This window comes from Eschscholzia californica, unplaced genomic scaffold, assembly GCF_041429995.1.
Source record: "Eschscholzia californica isolate CP2 unplaced genomic scaffold, dmEscCali1.0.p SCAF_3, whole genome shotgun sequence".
Taxonomy (NCBI): Eukaryota; Viridiplantae; Streptophyta; class Magnoliopsida; order Ranunculales; family Papaveraceae; genus Eschscholzia; species Eschscholzia californica.
The window spans coordinates 64,885,370-64,904,671 of NW_028238420.1; the positions used below are offsets into that span (position 1 = coordinate 64,885,370).

The 19,302-nt window shown below is 36.3% G+C and overlaps 4 protein-coding genes and 1 long non-coding RNA gene across 6 annotated transcripts; 4 read left to right on the forward strand and 1 right to left on the reverse strand.

Moving 5' to 3' along the window:
• Positions 1 to 1,129: 1,129 nt before the first annotated feature.
• LOC147553360 (uncharacterized) lies at positions 1,130 to 3,763 on the forward strand. Its single transcript, XR_015238354.1, has 2 exons — positions 1,130 to 1,738; positions 3,265 to 3,763. It is a non-coding gene; the product is annotated as an uncharacterized LOC147553360 (long non-coding RNA).
• A 2,803-nt stretch (positions 3,764 to 6,566) lies between these two features.
• On the forward strand, positions 6,567 to 9,834 carry LOC147553361 (uncharacterized). Its single transcript, XM_086669775.1, has 5 exons — positions 6,567 to 7,203; positions 8,227 to 8,263; positions 8,386 to 8,622; positions 8,707 to 8,754; positions 9,099 to 9,834. The coding sequence occupies exons 1-5, from the start codon at positions 6,902 to 6,904 to the stop codon at positions 9,576 to 9,578; spliced, it is 1,104 nt and encodes a 367-aa protein (XP_086525901.1). The 5' UTR covers positions 6,567 to 6,901; the 3' UTR covers positions 9,579 to 9,834.
• Positions 9,835 to 10,622: 788 nt separating this feature from the next.
• Positions 10,623 to 12,313, forward strand: LOC147553362 (uncharacterized). Its single transcript, XM_086668736.1, has 2 exons — positions 10,623 to 10,825; positions 12,079 to 12,313. The coding sequence occupies exons 1-2, from the start codon at positions 10,721 to 10,723 to the stop codon at positions 12,166 to 12,168; spliced, it is 195 nt and encodes a 64-aa protein (XP_086524862.1). The 5' UTR covers positions 10,623 to 10,720; the 3' UTR covers positions 12,169 to 12,313.
• Positions 12,308 to 14,980, forward strand: LOC147553363 (vignain-like). Its single transcript, XM_086668733.1, has 4 exons — positions 12,308 to 13,480; positions 13,888 to 14,126; positions 14,208 to 14,351; positions 14,525 to 14,980. Exons 1-4 carry the CDS (start codon positions 13,030 to 13,032, stop codon positions 14,789 to 14,791), a joined length of 1,101 nt encoding a protein of 366 aa, XP_086524859.1. The 5' UTR covers positions 12,308 to 13,029; the 3' UTR covers positions 14,792 to 14,980.
• A 107-nt stretch (positions 14,981 to 15,087) lies between these two features.
• LOC147553364 (BTB/POZ and TAZ domain-containing protein 1-like) lies at positions 15,088 to 17,980 on the reverse strand. 2 transcript variants are annotated; one of them, XM_086668734.1, is made up of 5 exons: positions 17,696 to 17,980; positions 17,471 to 17,607; positions 17,003 to 17,309; positions 16,336 to 16,652; positions 15,088 to 15,502 (listed from the first exon to the last, which is right to left on the reverse strand). In XM_086668734.1, exons 1-5 carry the CDS (start codon positions 17,855 to 17,857, stop codon positions 15,361 to 15,363), a joined length of 1,065 nt encoding a protein of 354 aa, XP_086524860.1. In that variant the 5' UTR covers positions 17,858 to 17,980; the 3' UTR covers positions 15,088 to 15,360. The 2 variants fall into 2 exon arrangements, with proteins under 2 accessions (XP_086524860.1, XP_086524861.1); XM_086668735.1 differs by lacking the exon at positions 15,088 to 15,502 and having other exon boundaries at positions 16,332 to 16,652; positions 17,696 to 17,973.
• Between the last annotated feature and the right edge of the window lie 1,322 nt (positions 17,981 to 19,302).

A 19,302-nucleotide genomic window follows, 5' to 3' on the forward strand; every position in this document is an offset into this window, starting at 1 on the left:
CTTGCGAAATGGGATGTGAGTACATAATATATGGCATACAAAGATGCCTCATGGCCCTTGAGAGTTGAGGCGATCAACCCTAGTTTTTGTTCTCGCTAATTATTGACATGGTTCTTAACAAGGATCTACTTCTTCACATTGCGAAAAAAAAAGTAAAATACTAGAGAACAATGAAAATCGCTCAAACTCTAAACAGAGGTTATATGTGGCTTGCTGTAATTTGTATTTTGGATGATTCTGGTTCGCTGAACTGTGAATTGCGGAAAGCCATATGGGTCGAGTCTGTCATTTTTTTTTGTAAAGCTCACTTTGTCTGAGGGTATGTATATAAGGTAGGGTGGGATTTCGGCCCGGAAACTCGAAACCCGCCCACGCCGTCCGAGTCCGAAAGGTCCGTGACCGTCTGATGCCCGAATCGGTTCGTATCCACCCGACCGAAAGAGCTTAAGCAGACGAAGCAGGCATAAGTCCTTACCGGGCGATCCGACCGAGGCCGCCCGCTTATATAGTCTGTCCGATCGAACTCGTCCACACCTGTCTGTTTATCCTACCCGTTATACCCGTCCGCCTATATGATTGATTTTAAGCTTTTTTGACTGGTAGGGTTAGCTACAACCGCTAGATTTTAAGAGTAAAAATATATAATCTTATAAATCACTTTTCTTAACCTTGTTTTCGCCTCTCTACATCTCTAGTCTCTCTCTTCCAATATCTCAATATCTCATCAATAAACCAAGAATCCACAATGCACCGATCGTAATCCATAAGAAGAAGAATATAACCGATCGTAATCCATGAGAAATCTCAATGATTATCTTTTGATTTTGTATTCATTTAGTTTTTCGAAGTGTACAGTGGGAGTTTAGAAAATTGTATTTAGCTACTAAACAGTTTTAGTTTCAAATAATTTTTTTTATTTGTTCATTAGTGATCGGTTCCCGACCGACCGATATCCGGTTTGTCCGACTATCAAAACGGTCACGGACGGGCACTTTGTTGGAGAAAAATCGAAATGTCCGCCCGTTTTTTCTGGATGTCCGAATGGACACTTAGGACTTGTACCCGTTCCTCCCGGACCGATTGAGTTAGTGTCCGTTTCCCGCCCGTCCAGACCGAATCCCACTAGGGTGAACTCTAACCCGATATAGTTTCTTATTCGACTCCAAGTTCTTCCCCAAATCCGAAAGCGGGAATGTGAAGGCACCCTTCTTATTTCTCTACAATCATCAGATCATACAATTGGAAAGGTAAAAAACCCTAAAATTTTAATTCCTTTCGATTTCCCATCTCTTCTATGGCTGGTCTTCTTCATAAACTCCTCAATAAAACTTCACCAATCAGAATCATCACAAATTTCAACAACCCAATACCCTCAAAACTCTCTGCCCCTTTCCTTCTCCATCAACCTCAACCCATCGATTCCAAACCCACAGACCAAATCACTGACTTAAACCCTATTTTGGGTTTTCCCAACAATGCCCAAAACACTTTATCTAGGACACAACAATTTTACCCTAGTTTCCCATTTGGGTATTACATAAACCCTAGTTCTCTAACCGGAATCAATCTGCCAGAGCTTGGGGAGGAGGTCCAGAAGGAGGTTAATGGCTCTGGGGACGATTCAAAGACAATCTGGGCTGATAGTGTGAAGAAGAAAAGGAAAAAGAAGATGAACAAGCACAAGTATAGGAAGCTAAGGAAGCGTATGGCAAGGCAATCTTAGGGTTTGATTTACTTGGTGAGTTTTTGAACTTGGGTTGGCTTATAATCTTGATGCCCATTGTTTGTCATTGTTATTTGTTCTAGCTAGTTTTGTTTCAATAGCTAGGTTGAATGAATAGTTTTGAAGTTTGATGAATAACTTGTTATTTGAATAATTGTTGGAGATTAAGGGAACTCCAATTTTATTTCAGTCAAGAACAAACCCGAAAAACTTGATATTTAGATGATTCTATTCATGTTTCTATGGTTATTATTTGGCACGGTCGGTCGAACCTTTGTTTTGGCAATGGAACTCATAGGGTTCAGTATTTTGTTAACACTTCAATGCTTCATGGCGAATTGAATTTGATTAGGGTTTAACTTACATCTATATTGTCTGAATTGTGCTTATAGTCATATTCGAGTAGTGAGTAATGTTGTTTGTGCAATGCTTTACTATCTAAATATTTAGCATAAATTTATTGTTTTAAGACTAGACTAGTGAAAACAAATAGAATGAAGTATTTAGAGAATAGGTTGAGTTGGTGAATCAAGATATCAGGTCTTATGTTTCTTTCCTACATCGAATTGCACCCTCGACCCATCATTCATGCTAAAGTTCTCAATCTAAACCATATCAGAAGACAGCCAGGAGGTTTGGGATATCTTGCCTCTTCTTGACAGTCCCAAATTCCAAACAAATCCTGCTTATAATAAATTTGAGAGATTGAGGTGTGACTTTGAAAAACCTAGAAGCTCGATAACCGTCACGGGTGCCCAAGTCCGAACGATCATGTGGACGCCCAAAGACCACGAGTTACCTGTTCGTTCGAAAAGATTATTATTTAGATTTTATATAAATTGATTACCCAAGCCAAAGACCTGAGGTGCCCTCTTTGCTCAGTAAGAAAAGTGCCAGTGGGGAGCCTGCCAAGCCCGATTATGAATTTCGTTTCATTGAAGTCAATAAAAGGCTCTCTGAGACATTTCCCACTTTTAGATCAGGGAAACACCAAGATTATTCGTTGTCTCCAGAGTCACAACATAGATGGAACCAGGTGGGGGTACTCAGAAAGATGGAACAATTGTGCTCCATCCGTCCTATTTTGTTTGACCTTTCGGGAAATTCAACTAATATTTTCTAAAACTCGGGAGTCATAACATAGCAGGAACCAGATAGGAGTAGTTTATGAAGCTTCTTATGTTGTGGTACTGGGAGGGATAAACGATGGCACCCTTTCTCACTGCTAACCTAGAATTTCAAGCAAGACATTGGAATATCTCATCTGGGTTAGCCAATATACACAGGTATAATCAAGTTTCCAGGTTCTACTTCTATACAATTCGACTCTAGTTTGATTCAACGACAAGTCGGGCTATCCATGTAGTTTCAGGTCCAGGATGATAACCTCGCGATCGAAGTTTTTCTAAGGCATCTAATTCTTTTAGTTTAATTTTACTAGTGGATAGCCTGAGTTTGTGACTTCCTGTTTATAGTAGATACATATATATGTGAAGAAATTATGAGAGTTTGAAGTGTAAACGGCTGTGTACGTATTTCAGTGGGCTCAGGAGGATTCAAATTGTTGAGAATATCGACGGCAAAGCCAGTTCAGTCAATCTATTGGACTAGGCATTTGAAACTGTTCTAATTTTTTGTTAAGGAGAAAAGATGTTAGACTAGAGGAAAAACCTAGACAGTAATGTGGGTTGATGAAATTTTCATATAGGTAATGAGTTGCTTAAAGCTGGGGTCCATGAAACATGTGATGATAAATATGGTTTGCTGAAATGAAACCAAGATTCATGAATGAATGATTCAAGTAGAATGTGATTAGTGATTTTAATTAATTTATTAATCACAACAACTAATACTGTCTCATCCTTCCAAGTTTTAGTATCATATGTTGTTTTATGAACTGTATTTCACACTGTCGGTTCCCCTTAAATTGTAATGTTGTATTATTGATGTCATATGCTTCATTTATAGCCCTAGACAGAAATAAACATGTTCTTAGCGAAATACATTTTGAACGATATAACGAAAAACAGTTCACAGTTATGTCATGAAGTTCATTTACAAATGAAAGATTTTGTTTGGTTTGTGCTTGCCGTTTTTTAGGACTTCTATCAATGGAGTTCCCCATCGAAAATAAGATGATAGAACGAGAAGAAGAGACACAAAGAATCAAAAGCATTAGACGAGAAAATGAACAGTAGAGTTGAAAAAAAAATGACTTTCTCATGAAGAATTTTGCTCACTAGTTTTGGGGCCAAAAAGGATAAAGGGATAATTTGGGAAACCAAGTTAGGGAGCTGGTAACAAAGTGGGGGCATAATGAGAGTAATAATCCTTGAGTTTTATAACCATGTTATGAATTTGAGTGTCACGTGAGTGTAGGTTAAAGCACGCGAGGTATATAATGTACTAGTTGTAAGGTGCGTGCATGGAAATTGAGAAAATGTCATACTAGGGACCATAAAATGAAGCAACCCCTCGTGATACTGTTGGGTCACTTTCTTATTTCTATTACCATCATCAACCTCTCTTTTTTCTTCTTTCAACAAAAAAAAAAAAAAAAAAAACCTCTCTTTTTTCTTCATTTTATTTTTCTGACACGTACTAATGGGAAATTAAATAACTCTTTCAACAGCCCATCTTATACTATATTCTACCATTTTCTTGTAAATCAATGCATCGTTACATTTTGTATAATAGATTTCATATGTTATGAACATGATGTATATAACCGCTACAAAATAACAAACAATTACACGAAAGAATTTTATATAGACAAAGCTAAAAAATTGTGAACATTTGGAATGCACAGTACACATGGCCAAGGATCCCACCAACATCTTGGAGTCGCACAATGGCCACCACAGACATCTCGGAGTTGCGCAACCACATACGCATTTCTTGACCAACTAACCATTAAACATTTAGTGTGGGGGTGATAACGAAAATTTGTGGCAGGTCTCGTGGTTGACCGACTGTGGAAAATCAAATTTTGAAGGTGAACCAAAATCACAAATCTATTTTATCCGCAAAAGTAAAATATTTTGAGAAAAATAAGAAGAAATTACATAAGTGATCTATACTCTTTTCACAAAAACTAAAGAAAAGAAAGGAAAACTACCTTCTTTTTTTATGAAGGAAAGGAAAACTACTTAAAAACCAAGATAATGTTATTCATTTTTTTCGTATATATTTATTTATTTGGTGCTTTATTTGAAATTAATCTCCCACCATTGAAATTAGATAATTATCATGATCCAACACTCTTTGTCATTTAAATTGGATTTTTGTGGGTCCAAATACATTCAGATGGTCAAGAAATTCCAGCTCATATAAGCTAACCTTAGCACATGAAGACTCTTCTTTTATTCTTGGTGGCCAAACATAAAATACAAACATCCTCTTAGATGACTTAATTTTTAGTTGTTTGTTTCCTCCGTTTAAGATATTTAATATGTTTAAAATACTTTACAGCTTCATTAAGTATAAGAAACCTAAACATTAAGCTCCGTTCTCCTACAAATCACGTGCTTCACTTCTTATTTTCTCGTCAATAAAGAAAAAGAAAAACAGAGAGAAGTTGAAAACTTCGTCCGCACCCAAACTCCTTTCGTTTTGAAACAACACTATCTCGTGATATTTTGAAAATTACGCTTTTGCGTTCTTGGTGTTTACTCTTTCTTTTCCTTTTTTTACCTCGAGATTATATTTCCAAAGTCCATATGTTTTGTCGATCTCAATGAATTAATACAAAAATGCTTAATTCGAAGCTTAAGATAATCCTGGTTGTTGATTTATTAACTCATATTTTCCGAAAAATTTGTTAGATTAGTATGAGAGGGTTATCAAGATTTTCCTTCATTCAAGTATTTTTCATGTCTTGAAATATTCAAATGATTAAAACCGATGCAAAAGAAAAGAAATACTATGTTACTTTGTTTGTTGCTACTCCCAAATTAAGCCTTGTTTTCTGCCTAAAATATGGATTATGACAAAACAAATCTATATGATGTCTAGCTCTTAATGGGAAAAAATGGGTCAACAATCTCATACTAAAACAAGATATTTCTTGATTTAAACCAAATCTAAAAAGATAAGATTGACGAGTACTTAACGTCTCTCATCGACCTGGTAATTAAGGAAGAAAAATAGTGTATTTTTAAGATTATGGGTCCGATTATGCAAAGCAAAATATTATTATATATCTTTATATAGATTTGATAGGGAACATCTGTTTCATACCAAATACGTCTGAAGTAATTATGCGTAAAAAAAAAATATATGCACCTCATATTTTCACCTTCCTTAGCAAGACATGATCACAACTAACACGATACGATTAATTAAAGGAATACCCGAAAAAGAGCAATCGTGTGGAAGGTCTTTCTTCGACCTTTGCTTCCTCTCCTCTTCTTAGACTAGCCACATCCTCTAAGCTTCCGAGTAAGGAGAAATAAGTGAACTCCTGATTTGTCAGGTGAAGAAAAAGTAAACCGAATATAACGATAACAAGCAAACAAGACAAAAATACATGCCCAGTAGAAATCTTGCCACGAAACTACATTCAAACTAACTGTTACGTTCAAATTCTCAGTAGTTATCGATATTGTTCCTGCTTTAGACACTTTAGAACCATTGTGACAACCCCACATTGTTCCAAGATTACATGCGAACACGAAAACTCAATAAGTGTACATTTTGAATGGATTCGTGGAGCCTTCGTCAGGAACGAACCTCATAACAATAGGTTTAAAAATAAGATGCCGAAAGCAGGGACAATATCCACACCCTTACCCTACCACTAAAACTCACCGGAGGTAAAAAAAAAAAAAGAAAGGAGAAAGTTGGGCAGGTGAGTCTTTACTTTAGGCGTACGTGGTCTGGTTGGTAAAGTTGCTAGTTCCCACTGCACCAAGTGAGGAGACATTTTCTCTATCTCTCTCTCTCTATATGTTGCTTTTTTTGTGATGGGCAATATTTTCTCTCTCTAAAAACTATTAGTAGATAGCTTATCTCTCGATTCTCTCCCGAGGAAACACAAAACTTGAATTCTCACTACTCCAATATCAATTCTCTCTCTCTCTCTATCATCTCAGGAAGTAAAATAGAGAGAGTGAGAGAGAAAGGGTAATCGATCTACTTCTTCGAATCTATACTGATTCAGTTTAGAGAAAGAAAGATATGGGTGGAGTGACTTCATCCATGGCAGCTAAATTAGCATTTTTCCCACCAAACCCACCTTCATACAAGTTAATAACAGATGATGTAACTGGTTTGATTACACTTAACACTTTCCCTCATCGAGAAAATGTTGAAGTTCTTAAATTACCCACTCGTCGAGGTACTGAAATTGCTGCTATTTATGTTCGTAATCCCATGGCTACTTCAACCCTACTTTATTCTCATGGAAATGCTGCTGATCTTGGTCAGATGTACGAGCTTTTTATCGAATTGAGTATTCACTTACGCGTTAATCTCATGGGGTACTACTTTCTTCTCTCTCCTTTTCTTTCTCTCTTGAAACTATTTTTCATTGTTTTCCCCCCTTTTTCGATCAAAGGTTGTATTTTTATCTTCATTGATTGATTTGGGTAGATTCAATTTGAACGATACCCATTTCAATTTGTGTGGTGTATTTCGAGATTTGTTCTTTGGATATCTGCTTTCATGTGTTTTCTCTGATAGGAGTGAGAATAGTGAAATTGGTATTAGTTTATGGGTACCCAGATTGGATTTAGTCTACAAAGTTTTGTTTCTAAAGAGTAATTAAGATTTGGGAAGATTGTGGATCTCATACAATTTCAGCTGATGCATCTGTTTTTTCTTTTTTGTTTAATGGGGAAATTTGTTGAGATGAAGGTGTTTTTTAGGTGAAATGATTGAAATATTCAATATGTTGACAGGCCATTAGTATCGAAAATTAGCACCTTTAGTTGGGGTGATTCCTTCTAGTAGATCTCTCGGTTGTTTTAAAGGATTCACTTATGGATACCAAAAAATTCTACTTGAATGATCAAAAGGTGTACATGGGGCTTGATTAGAATTCGTCCGTTTGGAGATGCACCACCCCACCTAACTAACCTTCACCTAGCCCTAGGAATTTCAACATAACCAACCCACTGTATACTAGTTGTGCGACGTATTGGTTGTTAAGGGTCGATATACTGTCAGACAACAAATCAATGTCATTAATGGGGTACACCAATTATTTAGGAAATAATCGAGTTAAAGCTGTAGCTATGAGGGCTTTTGATGGTTTGGCGAGAGGAATGGAGCTGTTGTGGATATGTGGGTCATTTAGCATATGAGTTTGGTGAATTTATGTCTAACCTATGCCCCATATTGAATCGTTTTGTTGTTTTCCTCTTATATGTGGTAAGTGTTCGATTTTTACCAATTCAAGACCAACTTTTGATCCTCGTCTCATTGTTAGGTGCGCGTACTCGTGTAAAGGATGTAACTGTGCGTAGTTTATAAATTTTTTCTCATACTTGTATCTTTTGCAGGTACGATTATTCAGGATATGGGCAGTCATCGGGAAAGGTGAGTTGCTGTTACAAATTTGTCCGCCTTGACTTCCATTAGGATCAAATATCTGATGCACGATATTATTATTCGAAAATGCCATCTCAATTCTCAAGTTCTGCTATATTCTCATTTTGCAGCCAAGTGAACATAACACTTATGCCGATATCGAAGCTGCATATAAGTGCCTGGAAGAGAGCTTCGGTGCTAAACAAGAAAACATAATACTGTATGGTCAATCTGTTGGAAGTGGGCCTACTTTAGATCTAGCCGCCCGTTTACCTGATTTACGAGCTGTTGTTCTTCATAGCCCTATACTCTCTGGCCTAAGAGTCATGTATTCTGTGAAACGTACCTACTGGTTTGACATCTATAAGGTTAGATTCTCTACAAATTTTATCTCTACAACTTACAAGTATATCTTGAGTTGTTGAACATTGTTTTACTTCGATTTTGTGCAGAATATAGACAAAATCCCATTGGTCAATTGTCCTGTACTTGTCATTCACGTAAGTGCTCCCATTTGTTCTTTAGTTGAAAGTGGTTTATAACGATTTTCTTATTAATGAGAATGTGAAAAAGAAAATGTCTTCGACCCACTTCCAAACCAGATACAATCCCATTGGATTATGGGATTGTCCTGTCTAGTGTCCCAGAACTGAGGCACATTGGAAGTGTTAAGTTTCCGGGCATCCAACTCAAACCAATTGAAATTAGTAGGGAGACCCAAGATATTATGTCTTTGGTCAATAGCGTCCTTTTATTCGCTTGGACTATTGTCACAAGCTCCCTCAGGTTTGGCTTTATTTGAGTCCTAAATATGCCCATTTTTGTCGGGTGACATGATGTGCAGGGCACTTCTGATGATGTTGTCGACTGTTCTCACGGTAAACAACTATGGGAACTATGTAAAGAGAAATACGAACCTCTATGGCTTAAAGGAGGAAATCACTGCGATTTGGAGCTTTATCCAGAGTACATTAAGCATCTCAAGAAATTCATTTATAACGTGGAAAAATCAAATTCTCGAAGCAACAGTTCAAGACGAAGCACTGACCAGTTCGATTCAAGAAAGAGCACTGATTATTTTGAGGCACCAAGGAAGAGCACAGATAGGCGAGAAAAATCAAGAAAGCTCACAGACAAGTTCAAAAGCCATGAATACAAGACTACTCTAGACAAGTTAGAGAAAATCAAAACGTCTTTGGATCATATGGATAGGTCTCGAAGAAGTGTGGATTGTTTTGAGAAGTCAAGAAGGAGCATCGATCACCAACAAGTAGAGAAAGCCCGAAGAAGTGTTGATCGGTTGGATAGAGTACGAGCTGGGTAAATTTAAAAGTGAAATGTATAATTCGTTTACGAGTTTCATTCTGTGAAAAAGGAGGAAAGGGGAAAAAGTTGTTTGGGATTTTTTTTCTTTGTGGGTTGTGGTTGTTTGATGCTAATTAGAGTCTGATAGTAATTATGCATCAAATGAGAAAGGGTTTGTTGTAACTTTTATAGTACTTTCTTCTTGATCTGTAAACTTTCTGAAAAGCTTGATTTCCTTCTTTGAAAGGAAAATTGAACTCATAAAAATTTGTTAATCTTCTCTCTCTCATAGCAAGTTGCAGTTCTTTCTCTCTCTTTTTTTTTGGTTGAGATGGAGTTGAAGAGTTGGATACATCATCAAATAAATACAGGAATTGAATAAGTCCGATAACTATCATCATCAAAGATCATTCTAGGACATGAAAGCCATATATAGACTCTTTAAGGTCATTCTAGAACATGAAAGTCAATCGGTACTTTTATACCTTTTAATACAAGTCAATAAATAATGAATTCTGCTTTCACCGCGAGTCTAATTGGTCAAGCAGTTGTTGGCTGCATTTCTCTGTCAAGTCTCTATATACACCCAAAAATCTATAGAAACTCAATAGTGATATCAAAGACGAGCACGTTTACTTTTCATATGTAATTAGGTTGAATGAATCTTGTTTCGTAATTTTATCTAACGTATCATGCCTAGAAAACCGTGGGAATTACAAGAAGGCCAAAATAAATCCAAGTATTTAACTGAAATATGACTCATCGAAGTATGGATTTTGAGTTAGGTGGTATTTCTGTTTTTCTAAAGTCAAATATGAAATATAACTGAAAGTCTGAATTGAGTCGAGTCAAGATGGTTTGTTTTGGTCTGATTTTTGAATTTTGACCTGTGTAAGTGAAGTATGATTGGACTTGTGATTTTGAATCTTTTGAATCAAATCGATACAGATTCAGACGAGTCAGATCCATCCCATTAAAACTTAGGCCTCCGTACATGGGCCCCCTTGATCCATGGGCGGCCCGAATAAAGTTGCTTGCTGGTTAACTCTCTCTCTCTCTTCTTTCCACAATACTCTCAAGTTTGAAGGAAAGGTCTAATCTTTATCGCCATTAAGTGAAGAAGAAGAAGAAGAAGAAGAAGAAGAAGAAGAAGAAGGGAAGATGGTGAAAGTAGCAACGTACTTCGCCATGACTCTGGGTGCTTTCGTATTCTGGCAATCCATGGATAAGGTCCACCTCTGGATCGCTCTTCATCAGGACGAAAAGGTTCTTCTCTCTCTCTCTCTCTCTCTCTCAATTACTTGGTAATTTTCTAGGGTTTTTTGATCTGTTCTTCTCTTGTTTCGATCAATAATGCTCCGATGGTTCTTTAATGTTATAAACTTCGATTGGTAAATTAGTTGATAAGATTTCGAATTTGGGTCATCAAACTTCAAATTTTAGGGCTTCCCCCTTTGTCTCTTGATACTCCTAAATTATAGAAATTTACGAGAACAGAAAGTAGACAAACCCTAGAACATGTTAACGATCTACATTGAAACTTTGGGGGTTTTCAGATTCTAGGTCAAAAAAGGTGATAACTTTAGTAAATGAGGAACCTTTTCATACAAACATATTTGAACCGGTTGAGATGGGTCTTTTGAACTTCAACCAATTTGACGGTAGCCCTAATTGTCTTTGGTGCTTGTCTGAGACTGAAAGTCGCTGAAGGAGTTATATGATCGAGAGACTTGTTCTGGGTGCCCTGGCACTGTTCTCTACTAGACTTATATACATTTCATTAATGTCATGACTGCCTTGCTTTCGGCACTGGTTGTGGCCTAAACCATAGTCGCGCCCGCACTTTCATCTATCTGGGCCAAATCGACATGCTTGAAGAGCTTACTTTCCTACCGCTCGGCCTTTTTGCACTCCCTTCTTGCACGACTGGATGATCAATAATTTCAACTTTTAATGTCGATGGAGATTCTTTTATCAAATCGTTTAAGAATTGATGTTTTTTCAAGCACGTACATGGTAATTGAGAAACACTTTTATAAAGATTTGCTAATGCGTCATATTCATTATTGATACGATTGTGTGTTGGTTTGATGTTTTTGACATTCCACTCTTTCTCATGTTCGTTTCTGCTTCCGTAATTTCACACGATTAGCTTATGGTATGGGTGTTTATGGAGTATTGTGGGAATGATAAGTGTTCTCGCCCTACTAACCATAGCTGCTTTCGATGCATTTAAGTTTACTACTAGTTTGATTGCTTTCTTTTTTGCAACTCCATAGATCCTTTATGATGTATTAGCCAACTCCCTTTTCCGACCGTTTTCTTGTGTGTCGAATCTTTTGTGATTCATGTGTTCCCTTCTAACCTTATCAAGATGTATCCAGACCTATGAATTTCGACGCACACGACATAGATCTGCTAGTGCTTTCTTACTGTTTCCATAGAATTTCGCGGTTTAATTTTGTTCGATTTTCCTTATGGTACTCTTCAACTTGAGATTCTGTTTGTTTTGTTTTCAGCAAGAAAGATTGGAAAAAGAAATGGAGATCAAAAGGGTTAGACAAGAGTTACTGGCGCAACAAGCGAAAGAGAAGGATATTTTTGCATAAGCTTCATCTTTTTTCATTTACCCATCCTGTGGATGGAATTTGTGTTTTCATTGAAGTTCTCTCTGTTCTGAGATTGACATTCATAAAACATGGTGGCATTTTAAAACACAAAGATTTGCTAATCATGAGTTTACTACCATTATTACATCTTCTGTTAAATGTTATATTATTTGTTCCTTTTGATGAATTTTCAAAAAAAAAACCAGAAGGGAAATAACATTTGCTATCCATAAAAAGTCGAACTCTACCGTAAAACCCTCACGAGTGTCATCCCATTATGGCAACGAAGACGGAAAGTCTCTTGAACTCTAACCAATTCAGTACTAGCATGGGTTCTTCTTTCTCACTAGAAATTCAAGATTGTGAGACCAAAAAGGGCTAGTCCTCGTATGCTAAGTGCTGATAGAGTTAAGATTTCTTGTTTTAGGGTTGTGTACTGAAAGAGTCTTATTCTCTTTACAGATATATGACAGAAGGATCAAAAGAGATTAACAACTTCATATTTTCAGATATAAGACAGAAGGATCAAAAGCGATTAACAACTTCATATTTTCACTTGCCAAAACTCGTGTTCGACAAACAAAATAACAAACTCTTCAGTCTCATACAAACAAAAAGTTTAAAGGTCTAGTTATCGTGTTCGGCATGTTCATTTTTTTCCAAAATGAGTTACAAAACAAACACCCTTAGGTTAAAGTTACTCCTCTTTTCCCTTTTTAGCTTTCTTCTTTCTACATATATTGATTCTCATAACTCATCTTCCATCACAAATTCACCACTTCTCTTCTTGGTTGCCCCCCATTTCTACTTGTTCATTCATTTCAAGAACTACTACTTCAATTCTTGTGGGTACTAAAAGATATGGATAACAAGAGTAAGGTTGTTTTGGTTGTTCTTTCACTTATACTTGTGTTTGGGTTAGTCGAGAGTTTCGATTATCAAGAAAAGGATTTGGAATCAGAAGAGAGTCTTTGGGACTTATATGAGAGATGGAGGAGCCATCACACTGTTTCTCGTGATCTAGCCGAGAAACATAAGCGTTTCAACGTATTTAAAGCGAATGTTCATCATGTTCATAGTAGAAACAAGGAAGATAAGCCTTATAAGTTGAAGCTAAACAAGTTTGCAGACATGACAAACCATGAGTTCAAGAGCTCTTATGCTGGCTCAAAAGTTAAACACTACCGAATGCTTCGTGGCGGTCCTCGTGGTACTGGTACTTTCATGTATGAGAATGTGACTCATGTTGCGCCTTCGGTAGATTGGAGGAAGAAGGGCGCTGTCACCGGCGTGAAAGACCAGGGCAAATGTGGTAAGTTAAGTAGTACATAACAATGTTGCCCGGCATTCTATATATATAAATAAGTATATGCGGTAACCTATATGCGATAGTTCTATATCGCTTGGAGGAGCACCCAGGGTCATGGCAAATAGGTTTGGTCTCAGTACCTTACGGTGTTTGAGGCTTTTGCGGGTGGGTTTGCGCTCAATGCCCGAGGAAAAGGCCGCTGGCCAAGGGGTAACGCCTGACCACATACAATATTGCACAGGTTGCAGAGGCTTGGGTCATTACAATTATACATACTAGATGATCACTTAGATTAATCGTGTCAGTTTTATTCGAGTGACTAGTAGTCTAATATTGTATGATCTTAGTATATATTAGTTTTGCTATATGGTTTTTATATTTGCTAATATGGTTGAATGAATATTCTGCAGGGAGTTGTTGGGCTTTTTCGACAGTGGTATCTGTTGAAGGCATAAACCAAATAAAGACTAAAAAGCTTATATCTCTGTCTGAACAAGAGCTAGTAGACTGTGATAAAACTGAAGACAATCAAGGTTGTAATGGTGGTTTAATGGAAAATGCACTCGAATTCATTAAGGAGAATGGAGGAATAACAACAGAACATAACTATCCTTATAAAGCACTAGATGGAATTTGTAACAAATTAAAGGTAACTCAAATTAGCTATCTGTTTTTTTTGTCGTAATTTGACCAGTTTTAACAGCTTTTAACATCAATATATGTTTGCTAGTTATCGAACTCTCCTATTGTGACGATCGACGGACATGAGATGGTGCCTGCTGCAAATGAGGACGCGTTAATGAAAGCAGTTGCTCATCAACCAGTATCGGTTGCACTAGATGCTGAAGGTTCAGACTTTCAGTTCTACTCAGAGGTATGATTATCTATAAAGGACTGTCATAATCAGTCAGAGTCTTACTCAGTGGGTTTGTTGGCATAGTCAGGAAGACGTCACATCAAATTTTGGGTTAAATCTACGTAAAACTAGGTTAAAATATGGAGTCTACTAAGTTCATGAATTTACTAAATTTCGTTCGATTTTGACAGGGTGTTTTCAATGGAGTATGTGGAACAGAGCTCGATCACGGGGTAGCGATTGTTGGATATGGAGCAACATTAGATGGAACTAAGTACTGGATAGTAAAGAACTCATGGGGACATGAATGGGGAGAGAAAGGTTATATTCGGATCATACGTGGTGTTCCTGCCAAAGAAGGGCACTGTGGTATAGCCATGGAGGCGTCATACCCACTCAAGTCATCGCCAAAGGCAACAGAATCTTCAGCAAGTTCTTCGGGTAGGGGCGAACTCTAGAATCTTTGCTACGATGAGTATCTCTGTTTCAGTCTTTGTTTGTCATAAAAGCATGAATTTGTAAACCAAATTTGATGCATATATGTGTGTTGTAGTAGTCATATGTAGTTAAGTATGTCTGGTTATAATGTTTGATTTGTATTTGGATCTGTTTTATAGTATATGAGAGATTGAATAAAGAAGCTTCGAAGAAAATATTTCATAGCTCGACTCACAATGCAGAAAGAAAATTACCAGCACGGATTGGTTTAATACCGACTTATTAAGTTCCTTAATACGAAAAAAAATGAAAGTAGGAAAAATAACTTCATATTGGGAAATCCTGAAACATTGTTATTTCATTATGTTCGACAAACTCGTCTAAAAATGATGATACGAGGGACCAATAATAACTCTAACTTGCATCAATTTTACTACTATGTCTAAAAAAAAAATAATGAATTTGTATTTGAATTTAATTATGTAAATTATTGAAGTGGTAGTTAAGTTGGTTAAAATCCTAACTTTAAAAATTGAAGTTAGGCCAAACCATAACTATACCACCCAAAAAGAATGAGAATTTTCATCTCTCATGTCCCAGCAGCCATGGAATTTCTTCTCTTGGTTAAAGATAAGGAAGCCATGACTTTAGCAGAAGTAACCTTCTTAACAAGTAGTTTCCATGTCCCATCATCACCTTTTCTGTCAATTTCCATCCTCAATTTGAATTCTCTGTTAACATCATACATACCCAAACAAAATAAGCAACCAAATAGAATATTAATTTTGACAAATCCAATGGATAATATGAGTGACAGTCAAAATTGTGTTTGAGTTGCTTGTGTTTGGTAAGAATTTTGTGAGAAAGGTACCCTAAGCTCTCTGGTTGGAGTGAATGTACTGGGGGCTGGGCTCCCAAAATTTGAATTTGGAATCCCATTCCTACATTGGGCTTGCTCTAATGGCATAAAAAAGTAGACTAGAATTGATCGCTCTAAGAATTTCATTAGATTTTGTTTATGGTCTTACTCCTATTCGACCAATTCACGGTAGCTTATGAGAATGTTATTCAACATTTTGAAGGGGTATGTTCTTCCTTCATCCAAGTGCGTATATGTTGTCATGAATTACTCCAATTGAATAAAGAAAACTTATGACCATATACTCTAAAGTTAATCAAATCAAGAATAAACAATTTTTTTTCACATTTTCTCGCAATGATGTGACAACATATTCGACTTTTGTACTAAGAGTCTAAGGCATGGACTCTTTATATGCTTCATAAAAGGTTTGCACGTCATAAAACACGAACAATAAGTTGTGAGTGGGATGCTACTACTCTCAAACACTTTCATTATTAAATATCAATTCAATTCTCTAAACTACCTCTATCGTCACACAATATTTCGAAGAAAAAAATGATTAAAGCTAAAGATTATGCTTCCCCTAGATACTATATAATCAACTACCACCATTTAAAAAAATTTCACAACATTATAGAACTTATTTAAATTCTTCCAATATCTATAGCCAAAAATGAAGAATGAGATTGAGATATATGTTACCTGCAAAGAGGAACTCTGCATTGATCTGATTTGTCACAGATAGACGAATGAAGTCGAAGAAGTTGCCACATTCGTTTGCACCTACTGCAACCACCATTAACCTTCTTTTTACATTGAACAAAATGACGAATCAACATTTGTAAACCTTGACAAGTGCAAAATTTCTTGCAAGGTTCTCTGTTCTTAATGAGTTCTATATCACATGGACCAACACTTATACATCCTTCAATGAATATATGCTCTAAACTTTCCATTGCTTCACTTAGCTGCATATACAATCTTTGTTCTTCTAATTTCTTCTTCATCCTCTTTTTCCTCTGTTTTCACATCAAACCCACCAAAATTTTAAAAATACTCTAAGGTAATGTTTGTGTTTTTCCAAGTCAGATAAGAAATCTGACTCAAGTTATGAAGGGACGCGAGGTCTGAATTAACCAATTTAGATTTCAAAATGTTTATTCCAATTTAGTAATGTCTGATTAGCCTAACCAAAGATTTCACCTTCTCTGGAATTTGAACCTGGGACCTCTAGGGCTCTGTGGAGTTTATGTCAACATCTTGGAACCACTTGGGCTACCAATTGTTCAAGACGAATCATATTCATAATAATATGAAAGAACACCATCTAACTAGTAAAAACTTGAAAGATTAAGAAACTTTTTCTTACCGATTCAGATTCATCAATGAATTGTAAAATTTCTAGTTCAAGAAAAGGATCATGATCTTGTAAAAACTTCCATCCTTCAGTTTGTTCAATTGGCTTGAAATTTGCTGATAGAAATTTCATACATTTGAGATAAAGATCAGGTGCGTCACATAGACGAGAGAGTTGAAGAATATCAATAACGTTATCAATCGTTAATCGTTTCGATAATCCTCTTGATGATTTCTGCTTCAATTGTGGTATCAAGTAAACATGAGATAATGCTAGTAAGTGGATTCCGAATTTATCCATTTCTTCTTCCTCGGTGCATCTGAAATTCATCAAGGACAATCTCGTCATTTACATTTCATAGAGATCAGTTATCACACACTAATCAGATCAAAATCAAATAGAAGGAAGAATGAGTGCTGTTCTTTAACTCTAATAGGCTTTTTAGAGAGAGAGAGAGAAACAAGAGAGAGAGAAAGAAACCTTGAAGAATAGAGAAATCGTACGAAAGAGAAGACAGCATCACAAGGAACACCTAGAATCTGAACGATCTTCTCGGATGTATAATGTTTACGAGGCTGCCGATCTAATATCTTCTCCAATACTGTAGAATTCGAACCCTAGAAAAAATCGAGCATAAGATGATGAGAAAACTCAATGATCTGAAACTAAGAAATGCGATTAAAACTCCTCCTAATTTCACATTACCAGAACAATAGAATGAGCAGGAATGGTCGATCCACCAGAAGTGATGATTCTAACATCAGCTGGTGGTGCTTTGACTGAATTTCTCCTCTTAACTCCTTTAGCAGCTGATGATGATCGCAATGCGTACAAATCTTCTGAGAAGTTCATCGGAGTGATGATCATTTTAGAGAGAGAAAGAAAGAAACACAGAGATTTTTTAGCGAGAGAGAGAAAGAGAAAGTTCTAGAGAGAGAAATCGATAATCAGTCTAAAGTAAGTTTGGAGTTGGAATTCTTTCCGAATTTCATGCTCGTTTGGGTTTTATAAAGGATAAAAGTGTCTGACGTGGTGGATAAAGTCCTCGTCAGTTACAGATGGGGAAAGCCAGATGGGTTTTATTTAGGAAATGAGGTCCTCATAACCAAAATAAATTAGGATTTAATCCCTATTCGCCTATTTGGGGTTTATTTGTCAAACTGGTTAAGTGGTTCGTGTGCCAACTACATGCATGATTTTTAACAAAAACACACTTAAGGGATTCCTTATGTAGTTTGCATGTTAAAATCTCCCAAATATAAAATCTCCTAAACGCCATATTATATCATTTTCAAAACCTATGAATGATTAATCTGTCGTGAAATTTCCCTGTTTGAAAATCTTTCGATGTAGAAGTTAAATTTTCATTCTTCCAACTTAGAATTCGGGAGGTTTTAACATGCAAGATAATGGTGGTGATAGTAGAAGGTGGTGATAGTAGAAGGTGGTGATTGATGGTGAAAAAGATGAAGGACGTCAGGAATTGGGATATTTTAACATGCAAGATGATGGTGGTAGTAGTAGAAGGTGATGATCGATGGTGAGAAAGATGAAGAATTTTGGTTTTGCATGTTACCATTTTCTCTCAAGGAGATGGTTACGATGCTTAGTGAAAAAAAATATCATGAAGATGATGGTGGTGATTGTAGAAGGTGGTGATTAATGGTGAAGAAGATGAAGAACATTGGTTTAAGTTGAAAGTGTTGACACACGAGAAATAGCTCTTGTTGTCCAATGGCACATATTCAAATGGCACACCACTTGACTCATACTTGACGAAAACCCTAATTAGGTCATCGACCAACATATTTCATTTCTGGGATGTAATTCTAATATCAATAAATAGTTGGGTCAATGTTAAATTATCCTACTTGAAAGTTGGTAGTTAGACTTTGCATCTGACGTGGTACTTGTTCATCTAGTCCATTTACATTTAATTTCCAGGCTGGATAATCAAGTCAAAAAAATCCAAATATATTGCTTCCTTGAATTTTCCTTAAATATACATATTCTTTTCATTTTATGATTTTCTTATTGTCTTCTTGTTGTTATTATTTACTTATCTGTCTTTTTTTTGGCATTTTTCGCTGTGGATGAGTCATCCCATCAATTTGTCTGACTAGGAGTTATCAATTAAAAATATAAATAATCAAATTCCCACATGCATATTATGTAGATGAATTTTTGTAATGTCAGAACTCGGATATGTTAAGCTTTAAGAACTAATGGAAAAAAGATAAATAGATTTCGTATACAGTAATCGGTTGGCATTTTCAGAATGATTTTCAAGCATGCCTAAAAATCATATCGGA